The 21582-nt window shown below is 43.5% G+C and overlaps 1 protein-coding gene across 5 annotated transcripts in view; it reads right to left on the bottom strand.

Annotated features, from left to right (window-relative positions):
- The window catches only part of SEL1L3 (SEL1L family member 3), a 119951-nt gene that overhangs the window by 68729 nt on the left and 29640 nt on the right, over positions 1-21582 (bottom strand). For all 5 annotated transcript variants that reach the window (XR_008480270.2, XM_035293937.3, XM_035293933.3 and 2 more), the window contains exons 4-9: positions 21210-21331; positions 20756-20871; positions 17880-17938; positions 9088-9220; positions 6918-7050; positions 5255-5395 (exon numbers count right to left, since the gene is read on the bottom strand). Coding sequence is in view for 4 of the 5 variants with exons in the window: in XM_035293937.3 (XP_035149828.3) it covers positions 5255-5395; positions 6918-7050; positions 9088-9220; positions 17880-17938; positions 20756-20871; positions 21210-21331 (704 nt within the window). In the remaining variant the exon portion in view is untranslated. The remainder of the gene's footprint in view (positions 1-5254; positions 5396-6917; positions 7051-9087; positions 9221-17879; positions 17939-20755; positions 20872-21209; positions 21332-21582) is intronic.

Genomic DNA, 21582 nt, shown 5'->3' with positions numbered 1-21582 from the left:
AGGATGTGGAGAAATTGGAACCCTTGTGCGCTGTTGGAGGGAATGAGGGAGTATAAAATGGTGCAGCTGCCATGGAAGATAGCATGGAGGTTTCTCAAAAAATTAAACATAGAATTACTATATGACCCAGAAATTCTGCCTCTGAATACAGTATATATCCAACAAAAAATGAAAGCATGGCTCTAAAGTGATATTTGTAGGCCCATATTCATAGCAAAGTTATTCACAGTAGTCAAGCGGTAGAAGCAGCTCAAGTGGCCATCAATGGATGAATGAAAAACTAAGTGTGCCACAAGCACGTCAAGAAATACCACTCTGCCCGTAAATGAAAGGCAATTCTAACACACACTCCACAGAGAGGATCCTTGAGGACATTATGCTAAGTGAAATAAGCCAGTCACCAAAAGACAAATATGGTGTAAGAAACCACTTATATGAGGTATCTAAAGCGGTCAAACTCACAGAAATAAAAAGCAGAATGATGGCTGCCAGGGTTAGGGGATGGGCGCAACGGGGAGATGTTGACTGAGAATGGAATTTCAGTTTTGCAAGAAAGAAGTCATGGAGCTCTATGGCATGAGGAGGTGAATATCCTTAGCACTGCTGAACTGTACACTTAAAACTGGTTCAGATGGCAAATTTTGTTATGTGTATTTTAGCAAGAATAAGAATTTTAAAAGATAAATCACAGCCCTTAAAGAGGAAAAGTGTAAATATTTGGTGACTCTCTCTTGCAGTAGAAGAATACGGTTATTCTGGGAGCAACTCAAAGGTCGGGCCTCACAGAACGAGAATGTGGAGGCCCCTCTTCTCCACTTCCCACTAGTTGGTAATGAAGCCGAAGCCTCCCCACTCTCTACTCCCTGCAATGTTCTCATCTCTGCTCTGAAGTGTGTTGTTGGCTGAGATAGTGAGCAGATGATCCATCTAAAATCACACAGAGTCGGGGGAAGAAACACTTTCAGGTCTGAAACGTGCATATGGAGCGGCCTGGAAGTGGAGTGCTGGCTGCGTCTATGAAGAAAAGCTGCTGGCAGGGAAGAGGATGACTCTCTCAGACAGAAATTACAGCCCATTTTCTCCTGCACCATGATGTCATCTCATTTGTTAACAATTCCAGAAAAAATAATTCCACAAATGAATGCCCCTTGGGGAAACTATGGGAGCTGATGTTTTACATTCGCCTAAATAACTCTCATTCAGAACACAGCTTCTTTTTGATTCTATCCTGGCTCGTAGGGGGCACTCAGTCAATGCTTGTTCAGTAAATGAATGAATGAAAGGTTGTGAGTAACCTCAGAACACACCCACTCAGTTAAATTCCTTAACTTTGTTACTGTGCCTATTCAGTTCCTACAGTAAGGATTCCAAGCATCAAACATCTCATGCTTGAATTCTCATAGTTTATCTCAGATATGAAAAATGTAATACGATGAGGATATGCTAATAAAGTCTATTAATCAACAGGACAGGACAGGTCAGGACAGCAGCAGAAAATAGAATGCAAACACAGTTCCTATGAACTCGAGTCATCTGAAGCACGCCGGAGCCAGCTAGGGCCAGACGCTGTGGGCAGGCCGGATTGGAACGAAGGGTATTTGAGAAACAGGGAACGGCTATCGCGTCAGCACCGTCTTACTACGGTTCTTTTTATAGGAGATCAGAGTAAAGACGTGTTGGAAATATCAACTCATTTTTTTTTTTACCCTCATTTTACAAAATCAAGTTTTCTGCATGTTTTTTTTTCTCAGCCTTGTTAGGAAGCTGGATGCAACATAAGACACCAATCTTTCTCCAGGGTTTGCAGGAAGATGCTATGAGAGCCCCAAGCAAAGGCGCTATGCCAGGTAGAGAGATGACCTCAAGGGAGTGTATGCCCCACCTCTGCAGAAGGCTCCCCAGTCCTCCCAACGTGACCTAGAAAAAGAGGCACTGAAGGTGATTGGGGCCTGGGGGTTGGTTCTAGAAATTCACCTAAACTTCTGCTCTCCCTCCCTGCCGGCTCCTAGGCCTGGGAAAGGCAGGGAGAGGAGGAAGGCAGCTGGCCACGTGCCTCTGGAAGCAGAGGCTGTGGTGGCAGGGGAGGCTGGCAGGTATGGCCCCTCAGGGGAAGCCCCTAGGTGCTGTTCTAATTTGGCACCAGAAGCTCCCAATAGTAGGTTAGGCATGAAGGGTGGGTCCTAAAGTGGCAAATCCAGCTTTGGGTCTCCCTCTCTCCTCATTGATGGGGGCCCCAGAAGCCTAACAGAGGTCAGCAGAATAGGCTCACTGAGTGGGAATCTAATGATTCTGCAGCACCAGTGCCCAGGAAGTCTTAAGGCAAGGGATTTATGATTTGGGATTTTAATTAGATTTCACTTCCAGGCCTCTGTGGAAAACAAAATCTGCAACAATAACATGAAAACATTCTCATAGACAGTATTTACTTTAAAAAGAATGTTTTGTGAAAACAATGCACTCCTATTCTCAATCAGCAAAACGATTTTTAAGTATAATCAGAACTCTCATAAAAACAATTTTGGCGTGGTGTGGTCTTAATGCATTTCGCCTAAACTGTCCAACAGGCATCTGCCTCTCCTGCCTGCCAGTCTTGGGGCAGGGGGCTTCAGCACCTCCAGACAACCAACCAATGGAAAGCTGGAATCATCCCCACCCAGGAATAACAGCAAGAACACTGACATAGCAGTGGCTCTCAACTGGGGGTGATCTGGCCTCTTTGGGGTCTTGGGAGCATTTGGCAATATCTGGAGATATTTTTGGAGAGGAGGGATGTGGGGAGGGTGCCATTGGTATCTGGTGGTAGAGGCCAAATGCATTTAAACATTGCGTAACACACAGGACGGCCCCCAACAACAAACATTCTACAGTCCAAAATGTCAATATTGCGAGACCGAGAACCCCTGATTACGCAGGGCTTACTACATGCTGATACTGTTCTAAGTATTACATACATACATATTATATATACATATATATATAATATATATATCTAGATATATATACACATATACACACACACATACACACATATATACCTATATATACATATACATACATATATATATATCCATTTATTGAACCCAACACTTCAAGATAGATACTATCATCCCCAGTTTGCAGATGAAGAAACTGAGGCTCAGAGAAATTAAGTAACTTGCCCAAATCACAGAGCTAGTGAGTGTTAAGTTAAAATTGGACCCAGGCCAGCTGCTCCAGAGGCTACGCCATTCATTACACAACATGACGCAGCCTCCTGCCTGCACTTGTCCTTTGTGCCCACATCCAAGCAGCCATGGAGCCCCTCAGAGCCAATCTCTATATGCTTCCGCTCTGTTCCTGTCACCATGTCCTCTCAGGCCTGCCTCCTCTCCTCAAGGGATCATGGAAATACACTTCCTTCTTCCAGCTCCACACCTTCTAGTTCACCTCCCTGGCGTTCGCTGGCACCAGAGTGACCTCAGAATCCCAGATCTGACCATGCCTCTACCTCTTGCTTGAAACACTTCAACAGGTCCCTGCCACCTGCAAGGTGAAGCCCAAACTTCAGGATGGAGTCTGAGCGCTCATCGGAATAACCACTTTGCAGGCCTTCTCCTGCTTTCCCATCGTCTCGGCACCATCGTGTGACATGCTGTGCTGTTACCACCTCTCAGGACCTGCTCTGTCTGTGATTCCCACCCCCAAATCTCTTATCCGGCAAACACCTGCTGGCCCTTCAAGGATCAGTCCCAGTGTCTCCTCTTCCAGGAAGCCTTCCCAGAACACCTCAGTCCTCCAGGTAGAATTGACCACTCCCTTTTTTGTGTCTCCACCATTCACTTCTATGCCTTTAATAAAATGCTGGGTGCAGTGGCTCACGCCTGTAATCCCAGCACTTTCGGAGGCCAAGGTGGGTGGATCACAAGGTCAGGAGATCGAGAGCATCCTGGCCAACATGGTGAAACCCCGTCTCTACGAAAAATAAAAAAATTAGCTGGATGTGGTGGCGCATGCTTGTAATTCCAGCCACTCAGGAGGGAGGCTGAGACAGGAGAATTGCTTGAACCCAGGAGGCGGAGATTGCAATGAGCTGAGATCCAGCCAGTGTACTCCAGCCTGGCAACAGAGCAAGACTTCATCTCAAAAAAAATAAAATAAAATACATTACTATTTTTCTTTGCTTTCAAATCCATTCCTCAAAGATAAGAGCATTGTGTTATTTCACGTATCTCTGAAGCCTAGCCAAGTAACTGAGTAGTCACTCAGTAAGTATCAGAAGAATGAATAATAAAATATCTCCTATGGCCTGAATTCTTTGCAGGACAGTCACTATCTGCAAAGGAACTCTATGCTGTTAGACACTGCCATTCTCAGGCAGTGGGTGCAGTGTAAGACACCCATCTTACATGAGGCAGAAGTCAGTTTCTGCATTGCCTCAACTCAAGAAGGTCTGGTGCTATGCCCGGGACTACCTGGAGTTGCCTCTCACCACTAAGCCAGGTGGCACCTCCCTGTTAGGATCCTCTTCACCAGGCTGAACATCTCCAGCTGCCTCTCCTCTTCCCAACAGGCATTGTTTCAAGATCCCTTGTGGCCCTAGAGTATGCATTGAATTACTAAGCAAACCCAAATTGCAGTGGGCCTTCAGAGAAGCTGGTGGCATCTGGGAAGTTTATGCAGATTCCTGATACAATGCTTAAAGTGTACTTCAAATCAGAGGTCCCAAGTTCAAGTGCCTGTGGCCTTAGACGGGTCAGATCCATGAATGAAGTAAGCAGGAGGTGATGAAATAGACAAGAGGGGCTGTGGGTGACAAAGTGTGCCTGGCCTCACCTCCACAATTGCTGCCACATAGGAGAAGGGCCCAGTCTTGCCAGATCTTTTTTAAAAACGAAAACCAAACTAGAAATTTGCATTTTCATACAAGTTTTTTAGATACACGTAACTAATTTTTTTTAACATATACAGCAAAGTGTTTTCCAAATTGACTGCATCTGGGGGCTGGCTGCAGACTGTCTGTTTGTGGCCTTGGCTTTAAATAAAGAATTGCTTTAAAGAAAGAGTGATTCCTAAGTTTTTGCATTTAGTGTTGGAAGTGTGCACAGATATATCGAGAGTTGTGGACATACAAGGGCAGAATTTAAATTTGAAATTAAACTAGAACACTAGGGTTAAAAATAACTTTGAGGCATAAATCACTAAAGAGGGTGAGTGAAACAGGGAAAAACAAGGAGCCGTTGTAACCAGGGCCCAAAGCTGAGGCAGACTCAATTACCGGTCAGCAAATCTATCTCCAGCAATGCCTGGAACAAGGTGGGGTGTTTGTCTTTCAGCTCTTTCTCCCAGGGGAAGGCTCTGCACATCAAGGGTCTCCCATGCCTGTGCTTGAGGTCCAGGTAGGAGTTGTGGAGGTGGCCTACACAGAAGAGGAAGCACAAGATATCACACCGTTTAGCAGAAGGAAACACTCGCTTCCCTAAAGCCCTTCTTCCTAAGCGGAACTAAAAAGAAGAGGCCAGACTGGATGGTGGTTTGGGCCCTTTTGGGATTTGAAATTGGCTATGATGCTTTTGCCTCCAGGTCACAAATTCAGAGCCAAGTCCAGGAGCAATGTGCCAAAGTTGCTCATGGTTGTTGACTAATTCTACAGAATGAGCAGCTGGCCTCTGACTGGTCCCCAAGAGGCCAATATCTAGGCCATTTTTTTGGCATGTGAGTTGAGGAGCAAAGCACAAAACCTCCAGGGAGGCGAGGCAGTCGAAGATGATAGGAAAATCTTCCTAATGCCACCAAACAGATGGGTGTCCACACCTGGCCTTCCAACTCAGGGTCTCTCTCCTGCTAGTACATACGTTACCAAAGTCAGTTTCTTTCCGCTTTGGGTTATTACTATTCCTATCTATCCTCCCCCTCCTCTGACAACATCATATTTTTCTGGATGATTCAGCAGTGAGAGCGGCAGCTGGGGACCAGTATAGCCTATTCTTAAATTGAATTGCAGCAGTGCTGTCTCTCCACACTCACCTGTCACCATCTCTAATCACTACCTGGGACCATTTCATGTGAACCCTATTAGACCGGGGCATGTTTGAGATGCATCCCTCCCTCCATAACCTGGAATGAGAAGTTCCGCTCTGGAAATGGAGAGACATATGGGCAGGACTGAAATACTCAATTCGCTTTTGCTGATGGCAAAGGCCCCACAGGAATTTCTCTTCCAGAAGGAACATATGTGAGTAACTCTAGTGCCACCATATCAAACAGTAAGATCCATTGCACAGAGAAATGTGTAAGTGCTAGATCCAAGCTGGAACGCTGGAAGGACCAGACAGGACCAAGTTTTGTAACTGATAAACACCCTGTGTGAGTAAAAGGATGTCTGTGCAAATATGAGCATGCACGAAAGCAGTCTATTTCAAATTCATTCCTTCTGTTAAAAATTACCGATGTCTTCAAGAATGAGTTAATTTCAAGGATTTAAAAAATAAAATCGAGCTCCAAACAACAAAGCCGTCGTTCAACATTTCCGAAAGCTAATATTCAGATATTAATGGCCCAAAACAAAAGTGCACCGATGGGGAAACATTGCTAATGATTAATTTATTTTCCAATTCATTTTTATTTTCTTAGGCTGGTCTTACGGATGGGAATAACGACATTCGAGGCACAAAACACTCGCTGTCATTTGTAAGCTCGATTTTCATGGTTGGAGCTATAAGATGTTTTGGTTTTTCTGGGCTGTTGTTGGTCTTGGTAGAATCCAGGTGGAAGGTACAATTTCACCTGTGTCTACCAGTGGAGGGCTTGAGGTCACACTCGTTCCCACCGGTATCTGAGCCAAGTCATATATGTTCAATTCTGATCCTGTTACAGAGAAGCCAAATGTGTTAATGCAAATACACAGAGCTTAAAACAGCTCCCCTGAACTCAACACTTACATGCTTCTTGTCTCTCGCCCCCGTGCTGTGCTGAGGATGCATACACAGAGACTATTTCCTGAACCTCAGCACACCTTTCATAATATAACTTGATTCGTTCAGCAAGTTGTTTCTCAAGGAGGGGATTAACAATCTACAAAAAGGGAAGAAAGTCAAATGAACAACAGTGGCCATCAAATATCCACCCATCTCTAGGAAGTTGCGTTCGGGTTGACTTTGTTCTCCCATTGACGTCTACAGTGCTTCTTTGTACACATATCATCCACTCTGGATTTGCAAAGCAAAGTCACTGGTATGAATTCAAGGACATGCCAGCTCTGATGCTTCCCTCCAGCTTCTCTTTGAGCTCAGTTTCTTAAATGTCAGAATTTCCCAGAGACTGGGACTCTGCCCCTTCTTTTCTCTGGCTGCACGCTGTTGCTAGAAAATCACACTCACCACCCCCTTCAATTCCCACGAAAAGATGCAAGGGTACCCGCAATGTGCCTGCTGCGTTAAAGAATCCTCCTCCCCTCTTCTGCAATCTCCAAGAGATGGGTGCAAAACCATGGCTTCAGGACAGGCCCCCCAGTGGCTCACCCCATCTCAGTTGCAGGCTGATAAACCCATTCCTGCCTCAGCATTCCCAAACACATCTGAATTAAAGCATGTATCATATTCTTTCACAAATTCCCTGTTTAAGATCCCAAAAGGGAGCTCCTCAGGAACAAGAGACTTAACTCAGTGTGCTTCAAAATATAGGCTTGGACCCATTAGAGGGTCACACAGTTATTTTGGCAGGTGGCAACCTAGAGCGTTTTGGTGTTTTGTTTTGTTTTTATAAAGTAGAACACAAAATATCAGCGTGCACTGAATATAGCGAGGGTATGTATTCTTAGAATAATTTTGTTTCCATTTTGTGTGTGAATATAGGTATGCATATATACGTACTGTTCATGATATTAAGCATATTTCTTGCTTTTTTTTTCTTTTTGAGACAGAGTCTTGCTCTTGTCACCTAGGCTGGAGTGGAGTGGCGCAATCTCAGCTCACTGCAGCTTCCATCTCCTGGGTTTGAGCGAGCCCGTCCGGCTAATTTTTGTATTTTTAGTGGAGGCAGGGTTTCACCATGTTGGCCAGGCTGGTCTCAAACTCCTGACAAGTGATCCGCCTGCCTCGGCCTCCCAAAGTGCTGGGATTACAGGCGTGAGCTACCACGCCCAGGCAATATTAAGTAGATTTCTTATTGCGGACAACCAGGAAAACAATTTTAAAGCTACCCATCTCGCTTGTCTCGGCACCTGGTTCAGAGCCTGGCATACAGGTAGGATCTCAATAAGCATTTGTTGCACAAATGACTAAATGAATTTCGCTTTTTCTTCTTTTCACAAAGGTCTCTCACAGAGGCTCTAAGATATCACCCATGGGCTGGAGGGCTCCCCATTTTTCCTGATTATGACTTTGCCTAGTGACCCCTGTTTTTCTCAGAATAAACTCCACAGGGTGAAGGGAATGAAAGAATGTTTCTCTTTCAGGTAGCAGGTGGGGTTCTTGATCTCCTTCACACAGCTCGGAAAACAAGTGCTCTGAAAGCTCCCTCCTGGGCAAACAGCCCTCTGCCCGCACAGTCCAGCTGCGTTGGCCCAGAGCGTTGGCCGTTCCATTTGGGGGTGGGTTTTGGATGTGGAAGGCAGAGGATTCAGCCTGAACACAATGCCCTTTCTCATCCATACAACTGCTGCCAACTGACTCCAGTGTGAGCAGAAGGCCTGTGTTTCTGAAGAGAGCAGCCAACGGAACCGAGATTTTAATTTGCTACAGCATCTCTTCTGATACTTCAAATAATAGCATAGAAAAGAAGCTTTACCAAGTAACTAAGACTCTCTCCTTTCATTAGCTTAATCGCTGGATAGGCAACAGCCTGATGAAAATCTACTCTATAATTAAACTAGTAGTTATTAAAACAGAGGAAGTAAATGGTTTCCATTTTATGAGTACTAAATGAACCAAATGTTAACAGAAATCTATTATTGCTTTTTCTGGGGGAAAAGTCTCCATAGTAATCATGTGTGATGACAGAGGTGAGGCATGGTCCGGCCTGCTGAAACTTCATTTACACTGGCTTGCACACCCCTGAGGCCCACACCCCTCACCCCGGAGTGCTACAATCTTCCTGATCCCCTGGACTCACCTGGGTGGGGTGCAGACTGCGAAGGCGATAGTACTTCAGGGGTCCAAAAAACCCTTCAATGCCAGCCACATACCTGCTCCCTCCGATAATGAAGTACCCAGCTGTGTCATTATAATGGAAATCCTCCATGAAGCTAGAGAAGAGAAGGAAGGATGAAGGGAGCTCCGTGTTGGAACTAGATGATTTAAAAAGAGTCTCTTTCCTTGACCCTCCTTGACTTAACCGAAATTGCCCCAAGCCCTCCACTCTGAGTTTTAGCAGCCGAGACCAGTGTGGGGCCAGGTGGACTTGGGCTAGGATCCCAATTCTGTTATTTACCAGCTATGAGACCTCAGTCCAGTCACTTAACCTCCTCTCCAGCGCTGTCTGCTCCTGTGTAAAATAAGTTCTTCCCTTATTGGGTGGTTAAGAGGATGAAGTGAAGTGTGAAGATGTCAGGCATCTAGCAGAGTGCTTGGCCCACAGTGGATACTCCATCTGTGCTGACTATTGATGGTGGTGGTATTGTTTGGAATCAATGGAATTGTCTGGAATTGTTGGTTTTCATGGGAAAGATTGTGCTCTAAAAGAAAAACCACCTTGTTGAATGAATAGAAGGTGGCTGTGGGGGAAACTTAAAGTGCAGACTATTAGGTAAGGACTGAGGCAAGATTCAGTCAGGACGAGGGGGCCACCGCAAGGTCAGAGGGTTTGGCGGGAGGTGAGAGGTCAGCACAGATGATATGTTAGAAGTCCACATTGTCCTGAAGGGCTTGAAGCATCATCAGAAAGGAAGAGAAGGACAAAGTGGGTTGGCATTTGTAACATGCATGAAGGTGTTCCTCACAGCGTTGCTTATAATCGCCCAAGACGGGAGAACCCCGGTGTCCGTCAGCGGGGACTGGCCCATCCATCCAGTGTGCCTTGGACTTGAGCTTTTTCACTACACAGCTTAAAAAAGGGACAAAGGAACCTGGAGAGATCTCCGAAATATAGTGATAAGTGAAAAAAAATAAAAGTACTAGACACAGAGCAGACCTTTTATCTAAGAAAGAGGAGAAGAGATATTTTTTCACATTTGCATAAAGAAACTCTGGGTGGAAGTCTATACAAGAAACCAACAGAATTATCTCCCCATGGGGTGAGGGGTTGGGGTGGAGTGCATGGGGGTAGGGTTGGGAGCAAGACATTTAACTGTATTTTTACAAAGTTTTGATTTTTTTTTAAACCATGTGCATCTATTACCTATTAAGAATTTAAAATAAGGCCGGGTATGGTGGCTCACACATATAGTCCCAGCACTTTGAGAGGCCAAGGTGGATCACCTGAGATCAGGAGTTCAAGACCAGACTGGCCAACATGGTGAAACCCCATCTCTACTAAAAATATAAAAATTAACAGGGCATGGTGGCTCACACCTGTAATCTGAGCATTTTGGGAGGTTGACGTGGGTGGATCACCTGAGGTCAGGAGTTCAAGACCAGCCTGACCAACAGGGTGAAACCCCATCTCTACTAAAAATATAAAAATTAGCAGGGCATGGTGGCTCACACCTGTAATCTGAGCATTTTGGGAGGTTGACGTGGGTGGGTCACCTGAGGTCAGGAGTTCAAGACCAGCCTGATCAACAGGGTGAAACCCCATCTCTACTAAAAATATAAAAATTAGCCAGGTGTGGTGGTGCATGCCTGTAATCCCAGCTAGTCGGGGTGCTAATGCAAGAGAATCACTGGAACCCAGGAGGCAGAGGTTGCAGAGAGCTGAGATCGTGCCACTTCACTCCAGCCTGGGCAACAAGAGCAAGACTCCATCTCAAAATAATAATAATAATAATTAATAAATAAAATTAAAATAGCAAGAATTTAAAATAAGAATGGGAAGACAAGGTGTTATCAGAGCATCTGTGAACAGTGAGGGGAGTGGGGGGTCAAGACAGGCATCAAGTGAGAAATCAGGCAACGAGATAGAGTGAGGAAGTATATGGGTGGAGGGCGCGGGCAGATGGAAGCAGAAGGAAAGGAAACCCAGTGTCAGGCAGGCTGCCAGGAGCCCCGGGGGCGGAAGGAGCAAAGGGCCAGAGTGACGACGTGGAAGGGGACAGAGCAAGCTACCCACGGTTGGATCAGGGAAACCAGGCAACCCAGGGTTACTCCAGACCGGGAGATGGACTGTGTGTTAGCAAAGAACCCAATCCCTAGCAGGTGCACCTGGCCAGGGAGGAAGCATGAGATGCTGAAGCAAGGCGCACAGCCTGATGGCATCAGCTGACAGCAGCAACCGCGAACGCCTAGAGATTAGCCTCATCTAAACGCAACCAAAATGGAAAAGAAGTGCTTCAGCTCCTGAGAGTCTTCTTTTCAGAATCTCAGACTTGTAGGACTGTGAAGATGATGGTCTCTCCTGCCTATTTAAGGAGAGACCATAAAGTTATTATCTCTGAGAGGTGTGAATTGATTCTGTTTTCCAAGACCTTGAAAAGACATGAACATTCCAACAACTCTCACGAGACAGGACAAGGTACTCGATGGATACTAAGCAACGCTTCTAGTAGGAAGCTCTCAACAGATCTGCAACTGAACCGACTCCCCAGCTTACCTGACTGTCCTCATATCTCTGCAAAGCCGACTGACTGATGCCTACAGCATCCCGGATGCTCACTGCTTCACTGCCTAGAGCTTACAGTTTGGAGCCTTAGTCTCCCCATTGAAAAAATGGAAATAGTGGCCGGGTGCAGTGTCTCATGCCGGTAATCCCAGCACTTTGGGAAGCTGAGGCAGGTGGATTGCCTGAGGTCAGGAGTTGGAGACCAGCTTGGCCAGCATGGTGAAACCCCATCTCTACTAAAAATACAAAAATTAGCCAGGCATGGTGGCATGTGCCTGTAATCGCGGCTACTTGGGAGGCCGAGGCAGGAGAATCACTTGACCCAGGGTGGTGGAGGTTGCAGTGAGCCAAGATTGCAAAATTGCGCTCCAGCTTGGGCGACAGAGCAAGACTCCGTCAAAAAACAAAAAAAGGAAACAGCGATAGCACCTGCCTGTATGATTGTTGTGAGGATTAAATAAACTAATATGTAAACAAAGCATTTAAAACAGTGTCAGGCGCATAGTGGACACCATAACCGATAGCAACACTGATTATTATTCTTACCTAGTCCTCTGTTGGACTTTGACTCCCATATTTTCAGTTGCATGCTTAGTAAGGATAAGATGTGTATACTCTTAAAACTCTTAATGTTGGCCTGGCACAGTGGCTCATGCCTGTAATCTCAGCACTTTGGAAGGCCGAGGCAGGAGGATCTCTTGAGGCCAAACCAGTAAATGCCAATAGTATGCTTATTGTAATCCTATTGTTCACTTAAATATGTAATCCAGTAAAACATGAGTAGGGAAGAAAGAGCTGTTCTTTCTATAAAAACTAAGTTGATTTTGAGTCTACCCAAAATAATCAACTAGTTTACACAGAAAGAATAAAATGTTGTGGAAAAAAATTGAGAAAAATCTAGATGGCTTTTGGGCTCTGATTATTTCTACGAGTGTCTTTGTTTTCTTTTCATTTGGAAGAAACAGAAATTGGGTGTTGTTTACAAGTGAGAAAAAAGACCACAGAGAACTTCAGTCTGTAGATTTGTACTCAAAAAAGAAGGCACTATCTGGAAAGACTGGCAAATGTGAACATATATATATATATATATATATATATACACACACACACATACACACATATACATATACATATACACACATACACACATATATACATATACAAATGTGAACATATATATATATACATACACACACACACACACATATACATATACACACATACACACATATATACATATACAAATGTGAACATATATATATATACACACACACACACACACACATATACATATACACACATACACACATATATACATATACAAATGTGAACATATATATATATATACATACACACACACACACACACACATACATTTTTTTTTTTGAGATGAAGTCTTGCTTGGTCACCTAGGCTGGAGTGCAATAGTGCAATCTCAGCTCACTGTAACCTCCACCTCCCGGGTTCAAGTGATTCTCCTGCCTCAGCCTCTGACTATCTGGGAATACAGGCATGTGCCATCACACCCAGCTAATTTTTGTATTTTTAGTAGAGATGGGGTTTCACTTTGTTAAGCCAGTATGGTCTCAAACACCTGACCTCAGATGCTTCACCCGAAGTGCTGGGATTATAGGTGGGAGCCACTATGTCCTATCATATATATGTTTTAATTGAAATAAAAATCTTTAAGGGAGTTATCTTTTATTAATGAATCCTTGCATTAACTGAGTTTTTCAACAAATAACAAATTACTTGGTCCCTAGGGCACTGAACTGTAATTTTTAAATTGCCATTATTGTCAAGCAATAGGGTATCTGTCCATCTTGGTCTCCATCTACATCAAAGTCTTCACATTTTTTTCCTGCAAAATCCTCAGTGTCTGAACAAGATTGCAAGAGATTCTTTGTACTGCGCACTGTTTGATGGTCATCAATTTTACTGACATAAAAGCTGAGCTAGACTCTTCCAAAGCCCAAGCCAGCCCCTTTCGAAAATGTGAGATATGCTGGCAAACCATCTTTACTCTTATCTGGACATAGGAGAGTGCCCTGGTTTATCACCGCAGATTGCCAGTAACCTGAAAGAGTCACTGACGTTGTGAAATAGGCCTCGCTTAGAGTTAGGAAATAGCTCCAGCTTGAAGTTTCCTTGGTAGGAACACACCATCACACCCAGCTAATTTTTGTATTTTTAGGAGATACAGGGTTTCACCATGTTGGCCAGGATGATCTCAATCTCTTGACCTTGTGATCGGCCCACCTCGGCCTCCCAAAGTGCTGAGACTACAGGCGTGAGCCACTGCGCCTGGCCATAAATTTGTTTTCTATTTGTCTCCCCAGATTGATATTTTACCTCCATGAAGGCAGGGTCTGTATTCTTTGTGTTCATCATTTTATTCCCAGAGTTGAGTACTGTGTCTGACATGTGACAGATGCTCAGTAAACAGATGTTGAATGAATGAATGAATTTAACACTATAGAGGCCTAAAGCTGTTACCTGCCCCTGGGAATTATTGGCAGCCTCTCATTTATGTGTTGCTCTGCAATTCCCAGCACTTAATTCCTGATCTTCCCACACTATCCTTGCAGGCAACTGTCATTATGTTTACATTATAGGAACAAACATAAAGGAGGGGTAAGGGTCTTGCCTGGGAACACCAATAACCAGTAAACTGAAAATATCTGATGCTTCATTCACTGGTTTGACCCACGACCGACTCTAAAAGTGGGGTACCTAGCAGGGATGAGATTGCAAATACCTGATTACAGGAACCCTGGGGGATTCTGGACAGCTCCTGTGGGCCTAGCTTTACCTCTGCTTATTTCTCTGATGGGGAGGTCTCAGGAATACAGGAAGGGCAGCTGGGGTACTAGGGAGGGGCACTCCTGGGTCTGAGTACTGCTAATTTTGTTTGTTTGTTCTATGGCAAAGTCTAACTTTGTCACCCAGGCTGGAGTGCAGTGGCATGATCACTGCAACCTTTACCTCAGCCTCCTGAGTAGCTGGAATTACAGGCACCCGCCACCACATCCAGATAATTTTTGTGTTTTTAGTAGAGATGGGTTTTACCATGTTGCCCAGGCTGGTCTTGAACTCCTGGACTCAGGTGATCTACCTGCCTCGGGCTCCCAAAGTGCTGGGATTACAGGCAAGAGCCACGGTACCCAGCTGGAGTGCTGCCAGTTTTACTAAGAAATTGTTTCAATGCTTCAACTGGGATGTTAGGTTGGTGTGTACCCCAAAATCATGCTGATTATGTCTTTACTTAAAATTTTAAAATTTATTCATCATAGATTCTCTGCATTCATTTTGATTTTTTAAAATATCATATTAATATGTTATTTATCATGATTACTGTTGAGTTAAATTGTGTGCCTCCTCCTCCCACCGAATTCATATGCTGAGGTCCCAATCTCCAGCACCTCAGATTGTGACCTTATTTGGAAATAAGATAATCGCACATGTAAGTAGTTACATTGAGGTGATACCAGAGCCGGGTGGGCCCCTAACCCAATATGACTGGTATCTTTCTAAGAAAGGGAAATTTGGACACAGACACACCTGTGGGGAGAATGCCATGTGAAGACTGAAGTTACGCTGCCACGAGCCAAGCAGCTACCAGAAGCTGGGAGAGACCTGGAGCTAATCTACCCCTTGCACCGTCACAGGGAGCATGGCCCTGCCAGCCCTATGACCCTGGACATCTGCCCTCTAAAACTCAGATGATAAACTTTTGTGGTTAAAGTCACTTAGCTTTGGCACTTGGTTCCAGCAGCCCCAACAAACGAAAGCAACCCCTGAGCTTTCGAGCACCCGGTGAAGTTTTAGCCTCGCTTGCCTCACTCCAGCCCCAGCCCGGAATCATTCTGTGACTACTCTGTCTCCCATTCACTCATGGCAGCCTCTAGATCTCTGGGGTTGAAGAGAAAAGGAAACCCTTACAAAGAAAATGAAAAGGAGCCTATGAAATTCAATAAGTTGTCAAAAATGTCCTGGAGCCGGGCATGGGTGTCAGGGGACAGAGGGGAAGCTGTTTTAAACTTCATGTCCTGAAACAAAAACCTTTAATTTCTGGAGCCCACTTCACAGAACACGGAGATCTCATCTCCAAAGGAGCCTCAGATCAGCTGTTTCTCCAAAGACCGCTCCCAGGCTTCGCTTGCCCTTGAACTTTTCAGAGAAGATCCCCTAGCCACTTGTTATATAACAACACTCCTATGCGTTGAACGCCTTCTGGCTGATCCGAATCTACCTTGGTGCACTTGAAGATGTGCGTTCTGTCCTTAGGCCTCAGCGGCTTTATTTCAATACAGCTATTAAGCCACCCGCACCTTCTCTTGGCAGGCTAATAACACTTCTTTAGCCTTTCTATGAAACTCTAATCCTTTAATCCAGCCATGAAAATATGAATTGTTCTATGTGCCCAGAGCTTAAAAGAAAACAGTTGGACTTAAATGAAAATAGAAACTTAAAAAAAAATTTTTTTTAATTATTTAATGCAGATTCTGATTTAGAAGCTCTGGAGCAAAGCCCAATTTCTGCATTTATCTTTTCTTCTCTTTTTTAGACAGAGTATCACTCTGTCACCTAGGCTGGAGCGCTGTGGCAGGATCTCAGCTCACTGCAACCTCTACCTCTTAGGTTCGAGGGATTCTTGTGCCTCAGCCTTAAGTAGCTGGGATTACAGGTGCACATCACTATGCTCGGCTAATTTCTGTATTTTTAGTAGAGATGGGGGTTTCACTGTGTTGGCCAGGCTGGTCTTGAACGCCTTGCCTCCTGTGATTCACCCACCTCTGCCTCCCGAATCGCTGGGATTACAGGTGTGAACCACCATGCTCAGCCAGGAATTTGTTTTTTAAAGTAGCATACATGGCCCTCTGTTTCTGTCTCCATCCCTCTTTGCTTCTCTTTCTTTAGTAATCAGCATCCAAGAAAATCTGGGCTGTGCGGGACTCTTGTGTACCCCCCGCCTGTTTGGAGAGGCAGCATTCTGCTTGCTGCAGTGAAATAACAGACTCGAGGAATAAGCCCCTCCTGGAAGTCCTGATACATTTTCTAAAATTACACATGCAAAATTGGTAATTTTTATTTCTGATTGTTACATTTTTTTTTTAAAGATGGAGTCTTGTTCTGTCACTAGGTTGGAGTGCAGTGGCGCCATCTCAGCTCACTGCAACCTCTGCCTCCCAGGTTCATGCCTCAGCAACCCGAGTAGCTGGGGTTACAGGCATATGCCACCACACCAGGCTAATTTTTGTATTTTTAGTAGAGCTGGAGTTTCGCCATGTTGCCCAGCCTGGTCTCAAACACGTAGCCTCAAGGAATCCACCCGCCTTGGTCTCCCAAAGTGCTGGATCACAGGCATGAGCCAACACCTCTGGCCTACAGTTGATCTTAAGCCTTCAATTTCAGATGTTCTTTGACATATGATGGGGTTACATTCAAATAACCCCATTGTAAGTTGAAAGAATCATTAGTACAAAATGCATTTACTACCCTGATAAACCCACTGTAAAGTAAAAAAATTGCAAATCAAATCATCTTTGGGTGAGGAACCACCTATATGCATATATTATCTAGCTATGGCAAGGCATCCTGAATTCCTAATGAAGGTTGCCCCATGGTTCTGCCACTGTGAAACCTTCTATCATATGTGGAAGTAGACGCAAATTAAAAAATTATGAAACAAAGGCAAGAACCTCAACTTTTAGTTTCTGTAACTCTTGTAGAGAATGGTTACATAAAGATGAAAAGTGACACCAATATCAATAGCTGCATACATTTCAAATCCAGATTATAAACATAAATATGAAGACTGTCAGCTTTTATGTTTTATATGAGGCCGAAGTTACTAACCATTCTCAATAAGCAACATTAATACTTTGATTTATTTTTCAGAATCCTTCATAGAAGATAATTTTCAAAGAAAATGAATTATGAAGTGCCATGAAAGGAAGAATTTACAACGAGATCTGGAGAGGACTAGCTTCTCTTACTTAGAAAAAAAGGTTGTGGGGGAAACAGAAAGAATTTGTTCATGGTAGGAAAAAAAAAGTACAAAGACTAGCTACAGGGCAGACAACAATCCATGCTTGGAAAAGCTGAATGAGGAGATGTGGAATAACATTCAGGCTGAGGGCTAAACTGTGAAGATTTCTTAACCCTCGTGAAGGCAAATCTTGGTTAAAAAGAAAAACCACACTTACCTAATGGTCTGATTACGGTGGCTTTTCAAATCCTGTCCGATGCTAGTGGTTACTACTATCTATGATGGGAGAAATAAACAAGAATCAGTTATGCCTCATCGCCCCACGTTACCTGTATGATCCTTGGTATAAATTACTCATCCTATATGCTGGAGAGTCTTTTACCTGATCAGTTTCTGCCAAAATAAAATTAATAATTTACTAGCAGTGTGCACATTTAAAGATGCCATAAATTTAACTTCCCCAAATGTGACTTGATGTGGTGAAAAGCTATCTACAATGCAGTTTCCACCAGTTGGTTTCAGATAATTCCAAAGTCCAACCCAAAGGCTCATTTGATGTTATTTGTCCTTAAAATCTTGTTGTGTAGAAAGATAAGGAAATGTGTATGACACTACAAGGAGTGTTTAAAATCTTACTCTGATCCATGAGAGCCTTAGGGGGACACAAGATTGGTGGTGTATGCTCTTCACACACTGCTGTTCCCATCTCCCTTTCCCTAAGCACTGGGAATCATCATTCTCATTTGAACAGGGACATGATTTTTTGTGATGAATGCTGTTAGTTGTCTCATATGGGCTCTTCTCATGTCTTGGACTCCAACATAAGCCTCTGGACTTAAGGGGCCATTTACATTTGCTAGTGCCGCCACTGAGCAAGTGGTAGGGCACGTCTCAAATATGTGGCTACAACGCCTGATCTGTGAAAGATCAGAAACCAACCCAATTCAGCCATACAACATATTGGTTAAAAAAGGAAAATGACTCACATCAGTTGTTCCCCTTAACCAACCATTTAAGTCACTTATCCATTCAGTCAAAGCAGACTATGGTAGTCCTACCACAGAGGTGGATTTTGGGTGGGAAGCCTTATGTGTTGTTTGGGACCTATGTATATTAGACCACATAGAACAGAAAGAAGAAGGCCAAACAGGTGAAACTCTACGTACATAAAAAAAAAATTGTTTTCCCCACTTACCTGGTCTTTCTAATTCTTCTCTCCTGCTTTACTCGACTATGTACCCTGCCACTAAATTCATCTCCTTCATTAAAAGACTACTTTTAATTTTCTGTTCAAAAATCTTCTATGATGCCTTGGAAATTGATGTCTAAATTCCCTAATATCCAAGATTCTCCACTTTCTAGCCCTAAAGACATATTTTTTCCCTTCTACTAGTTTTCTGTAGTTTGCAAATTTCTACTCCAGTCAAATGGTTTGTCCACTAACCCCCAATAATAGGTTGAAATGCCTCCTCCTCCCTTCTCCATCTAAATCTTGCCTAACCAGAGAAGCCTTCTCGTGACACCTTCAAGCATCCCAGCATAAAATGCTGTCTCCCTTCTAGGAACCAATATAAATCATCTGGCAATTAATTATTTTTAATTTATTATTATTATTATTATTATTATTATTATTATTGAGACTGAGTCTTGCTCTGTTGCCCAGGCTGGAGTGTAGCAGTGACATCTCAGCTCACTGCAACTTCCACCTCCCAGGTTCAAGCGAGTCTCCTACCTCAGCCTCCCAAGTAGCTGGGATTATAGACACGCACACCACGCTCAGCTAATTTTTGGATTTTTACTAGAGATGGGGTTTCACCATATTGGCCAGGCTGGTCTGACCTCAGGTGACCCACCTGACTTGGCCTCCCAAAGTGCTGGTATTACAGGCTTGAGCCACCGCTACCCAGCTGTCATCTGGCAATGAAACTTGCCTTATGACAGCCCTTTACCTGCTTAATGTTACTTCCATAAATAGTCTACAAGCAACTCAAGGTAGTGCCTTGCATACAGCAGGTGCAAAATAAGATCTGTGAATTCACTCTGATGATTTGATACTTGTCTCAGGGACAATAGCACTGAGCTGACCTTCTCTGTAGGCGAAAGCAGCAACCAAGCTATTATGGCCATCATAATTCTCACACAGATAGGAAGCTAAAACACGGACCACGGCTATGTCACCGAACATTTTTAAGTAAACAAATACACATACCAAAAATCCCAGCTAACATTTTACAGACTCTTCTCAGGAAAGCAGCAAGGACTGACCTGATTTCTTTTCTCTTACAGTAAAAGGAAATGTGATCAACTTAAACACCAAGGGAAGACTGTATCATCTCATGCACAAGACAAACAAAACGCCTCTTCCAGTTTTGTTACAGGAAAATCACAGATCAATAAGAAAAGCTGATGAGAAAACAAAGCAACCAGAAAAAAGTAGCAAACCGGCACTGTGTATAACAAGAAATAGAACTGTCTCCAATTAGAACAACAGATTTGCCTAATCCATAAAACCCATGTTATGAGAGTATGAAACAGTTATGTATAATGTTTCATACTACAATGTAGATAAAGACCCTCCATCCCACCTGAATTATCACTTATGTTTGTTGGTTATTATGATCTGTTTAGTGCCAAACATAAGCAATTGCTTCATTTGCCAAAAGCAGTCAAACCATTTCTTGGCTGAACTAACCATTTCCTCTAAAAAAAAAAAAAAAAAAAAAAGTTGTAGATCTGATAACACTATATAAACATGGCCAATGCTGTTTTAACATTTATCTCCACAAAGCCTATCTCCCCAGGGGAAAAGGACTGAATTGCTCAGATCCCTGCAGCTACAGAGCTGCCTGCATGCTCTACTCATTCACCCGACAGTCAAAAGCAGTGCTTTAAAAGTTAATTAAATGGGATGGGATTCTTATGATTTAAACTTCCATCTATAAAAGTTTGATTTAGCAAGTGTGTAGTTGTAACGAGTCTATCATTTACCACAAATTTGCTTTTGCAGATTTTGTTGCTCCCCGGCTTTATGGCAATGCTTAACTTTAAGCGAAAATGCTCATATGGTGTGTGATGGAGCGTGCATGCAGATACCTGGCCTCCGTTAAAAGAGATATCCAGTCGAAACCACTCCTTCAACGGTATGATGAACTTAGTTTTTACAGCAAGGTCTTCTCCTTTGACAAGATGCATCTGAATATGCAAATAGCCTAAAAGGAAAATTCGAGCACATGAAAATGACAAAAAATATCTAAGAGTGAATGAAGTAGCGAGGCCTTTTCAACAATTGTCCTAAGAAGCTACAAGACTCCATAAAAACAAAGCAAAACCAAAACACACATTTATAAATACATTTCTTTGTAAATAAGACATTGGATTTAAGCTTCCAGAAACTGGGTTAAATTTGAAGCCCACGTTTGGAGGGCATTGCTCTTGCTGGGCTGCCACGTTGACAGTCTCTTCCTTATTCTAGGCAGACGTATCTGTCACTAGGCAGAGCATTAAAAAAAATCACAAGATTATTTTAAAGGTTCTGTTTTATACTCACCCTCTTCTGTAAGAAATACAGAAGGTGTGCCGTACATCTCATTAGAGTCAACAAAGTACAGAATCCCACAGAGGTTGGCCTTGCAATAATGGAGTAAATAAAGCCACAATGAAACAGTAAACCTATAAGAGTGAGGAGGAAAAAAAATCTGCAGATTGATATCATCCAAGAACAGGTAATCATGGTTAACAATGACCAAGCAAATTTATTTCTTTCCAGTGAAGGGATGAATTCGCCTTCATGTTCATCATGGGGGATCAGCTTGCAAAGCTTGATTTTTGAAACAAAGGAGGTAGTTTCAGTAACTGCAAAAGACAGGAGTTAAGCTTCATTGTACAAAACTAGCAGACTTCCTACCTTGCACCAAAAACTG

This window comes from Callithrix jacchus, chromosome 3 (assembly GCF_049354715.1).
Source record: "Callithrix jacchus isolate 240 chromosome 3, calJac240_pri, whole genome shotgun sequence".
In the NCBI taxonomy this organism is placed as follows: domain Eukaryota; kingdom Metazoa; phylum Chordata; class Mammalia; order Primates; family Cebidae; genus Callithrix; species Callithrix jacchus.
This window is presented reverse-complemented; position numbering and strand designations above follow the sequence as displayed.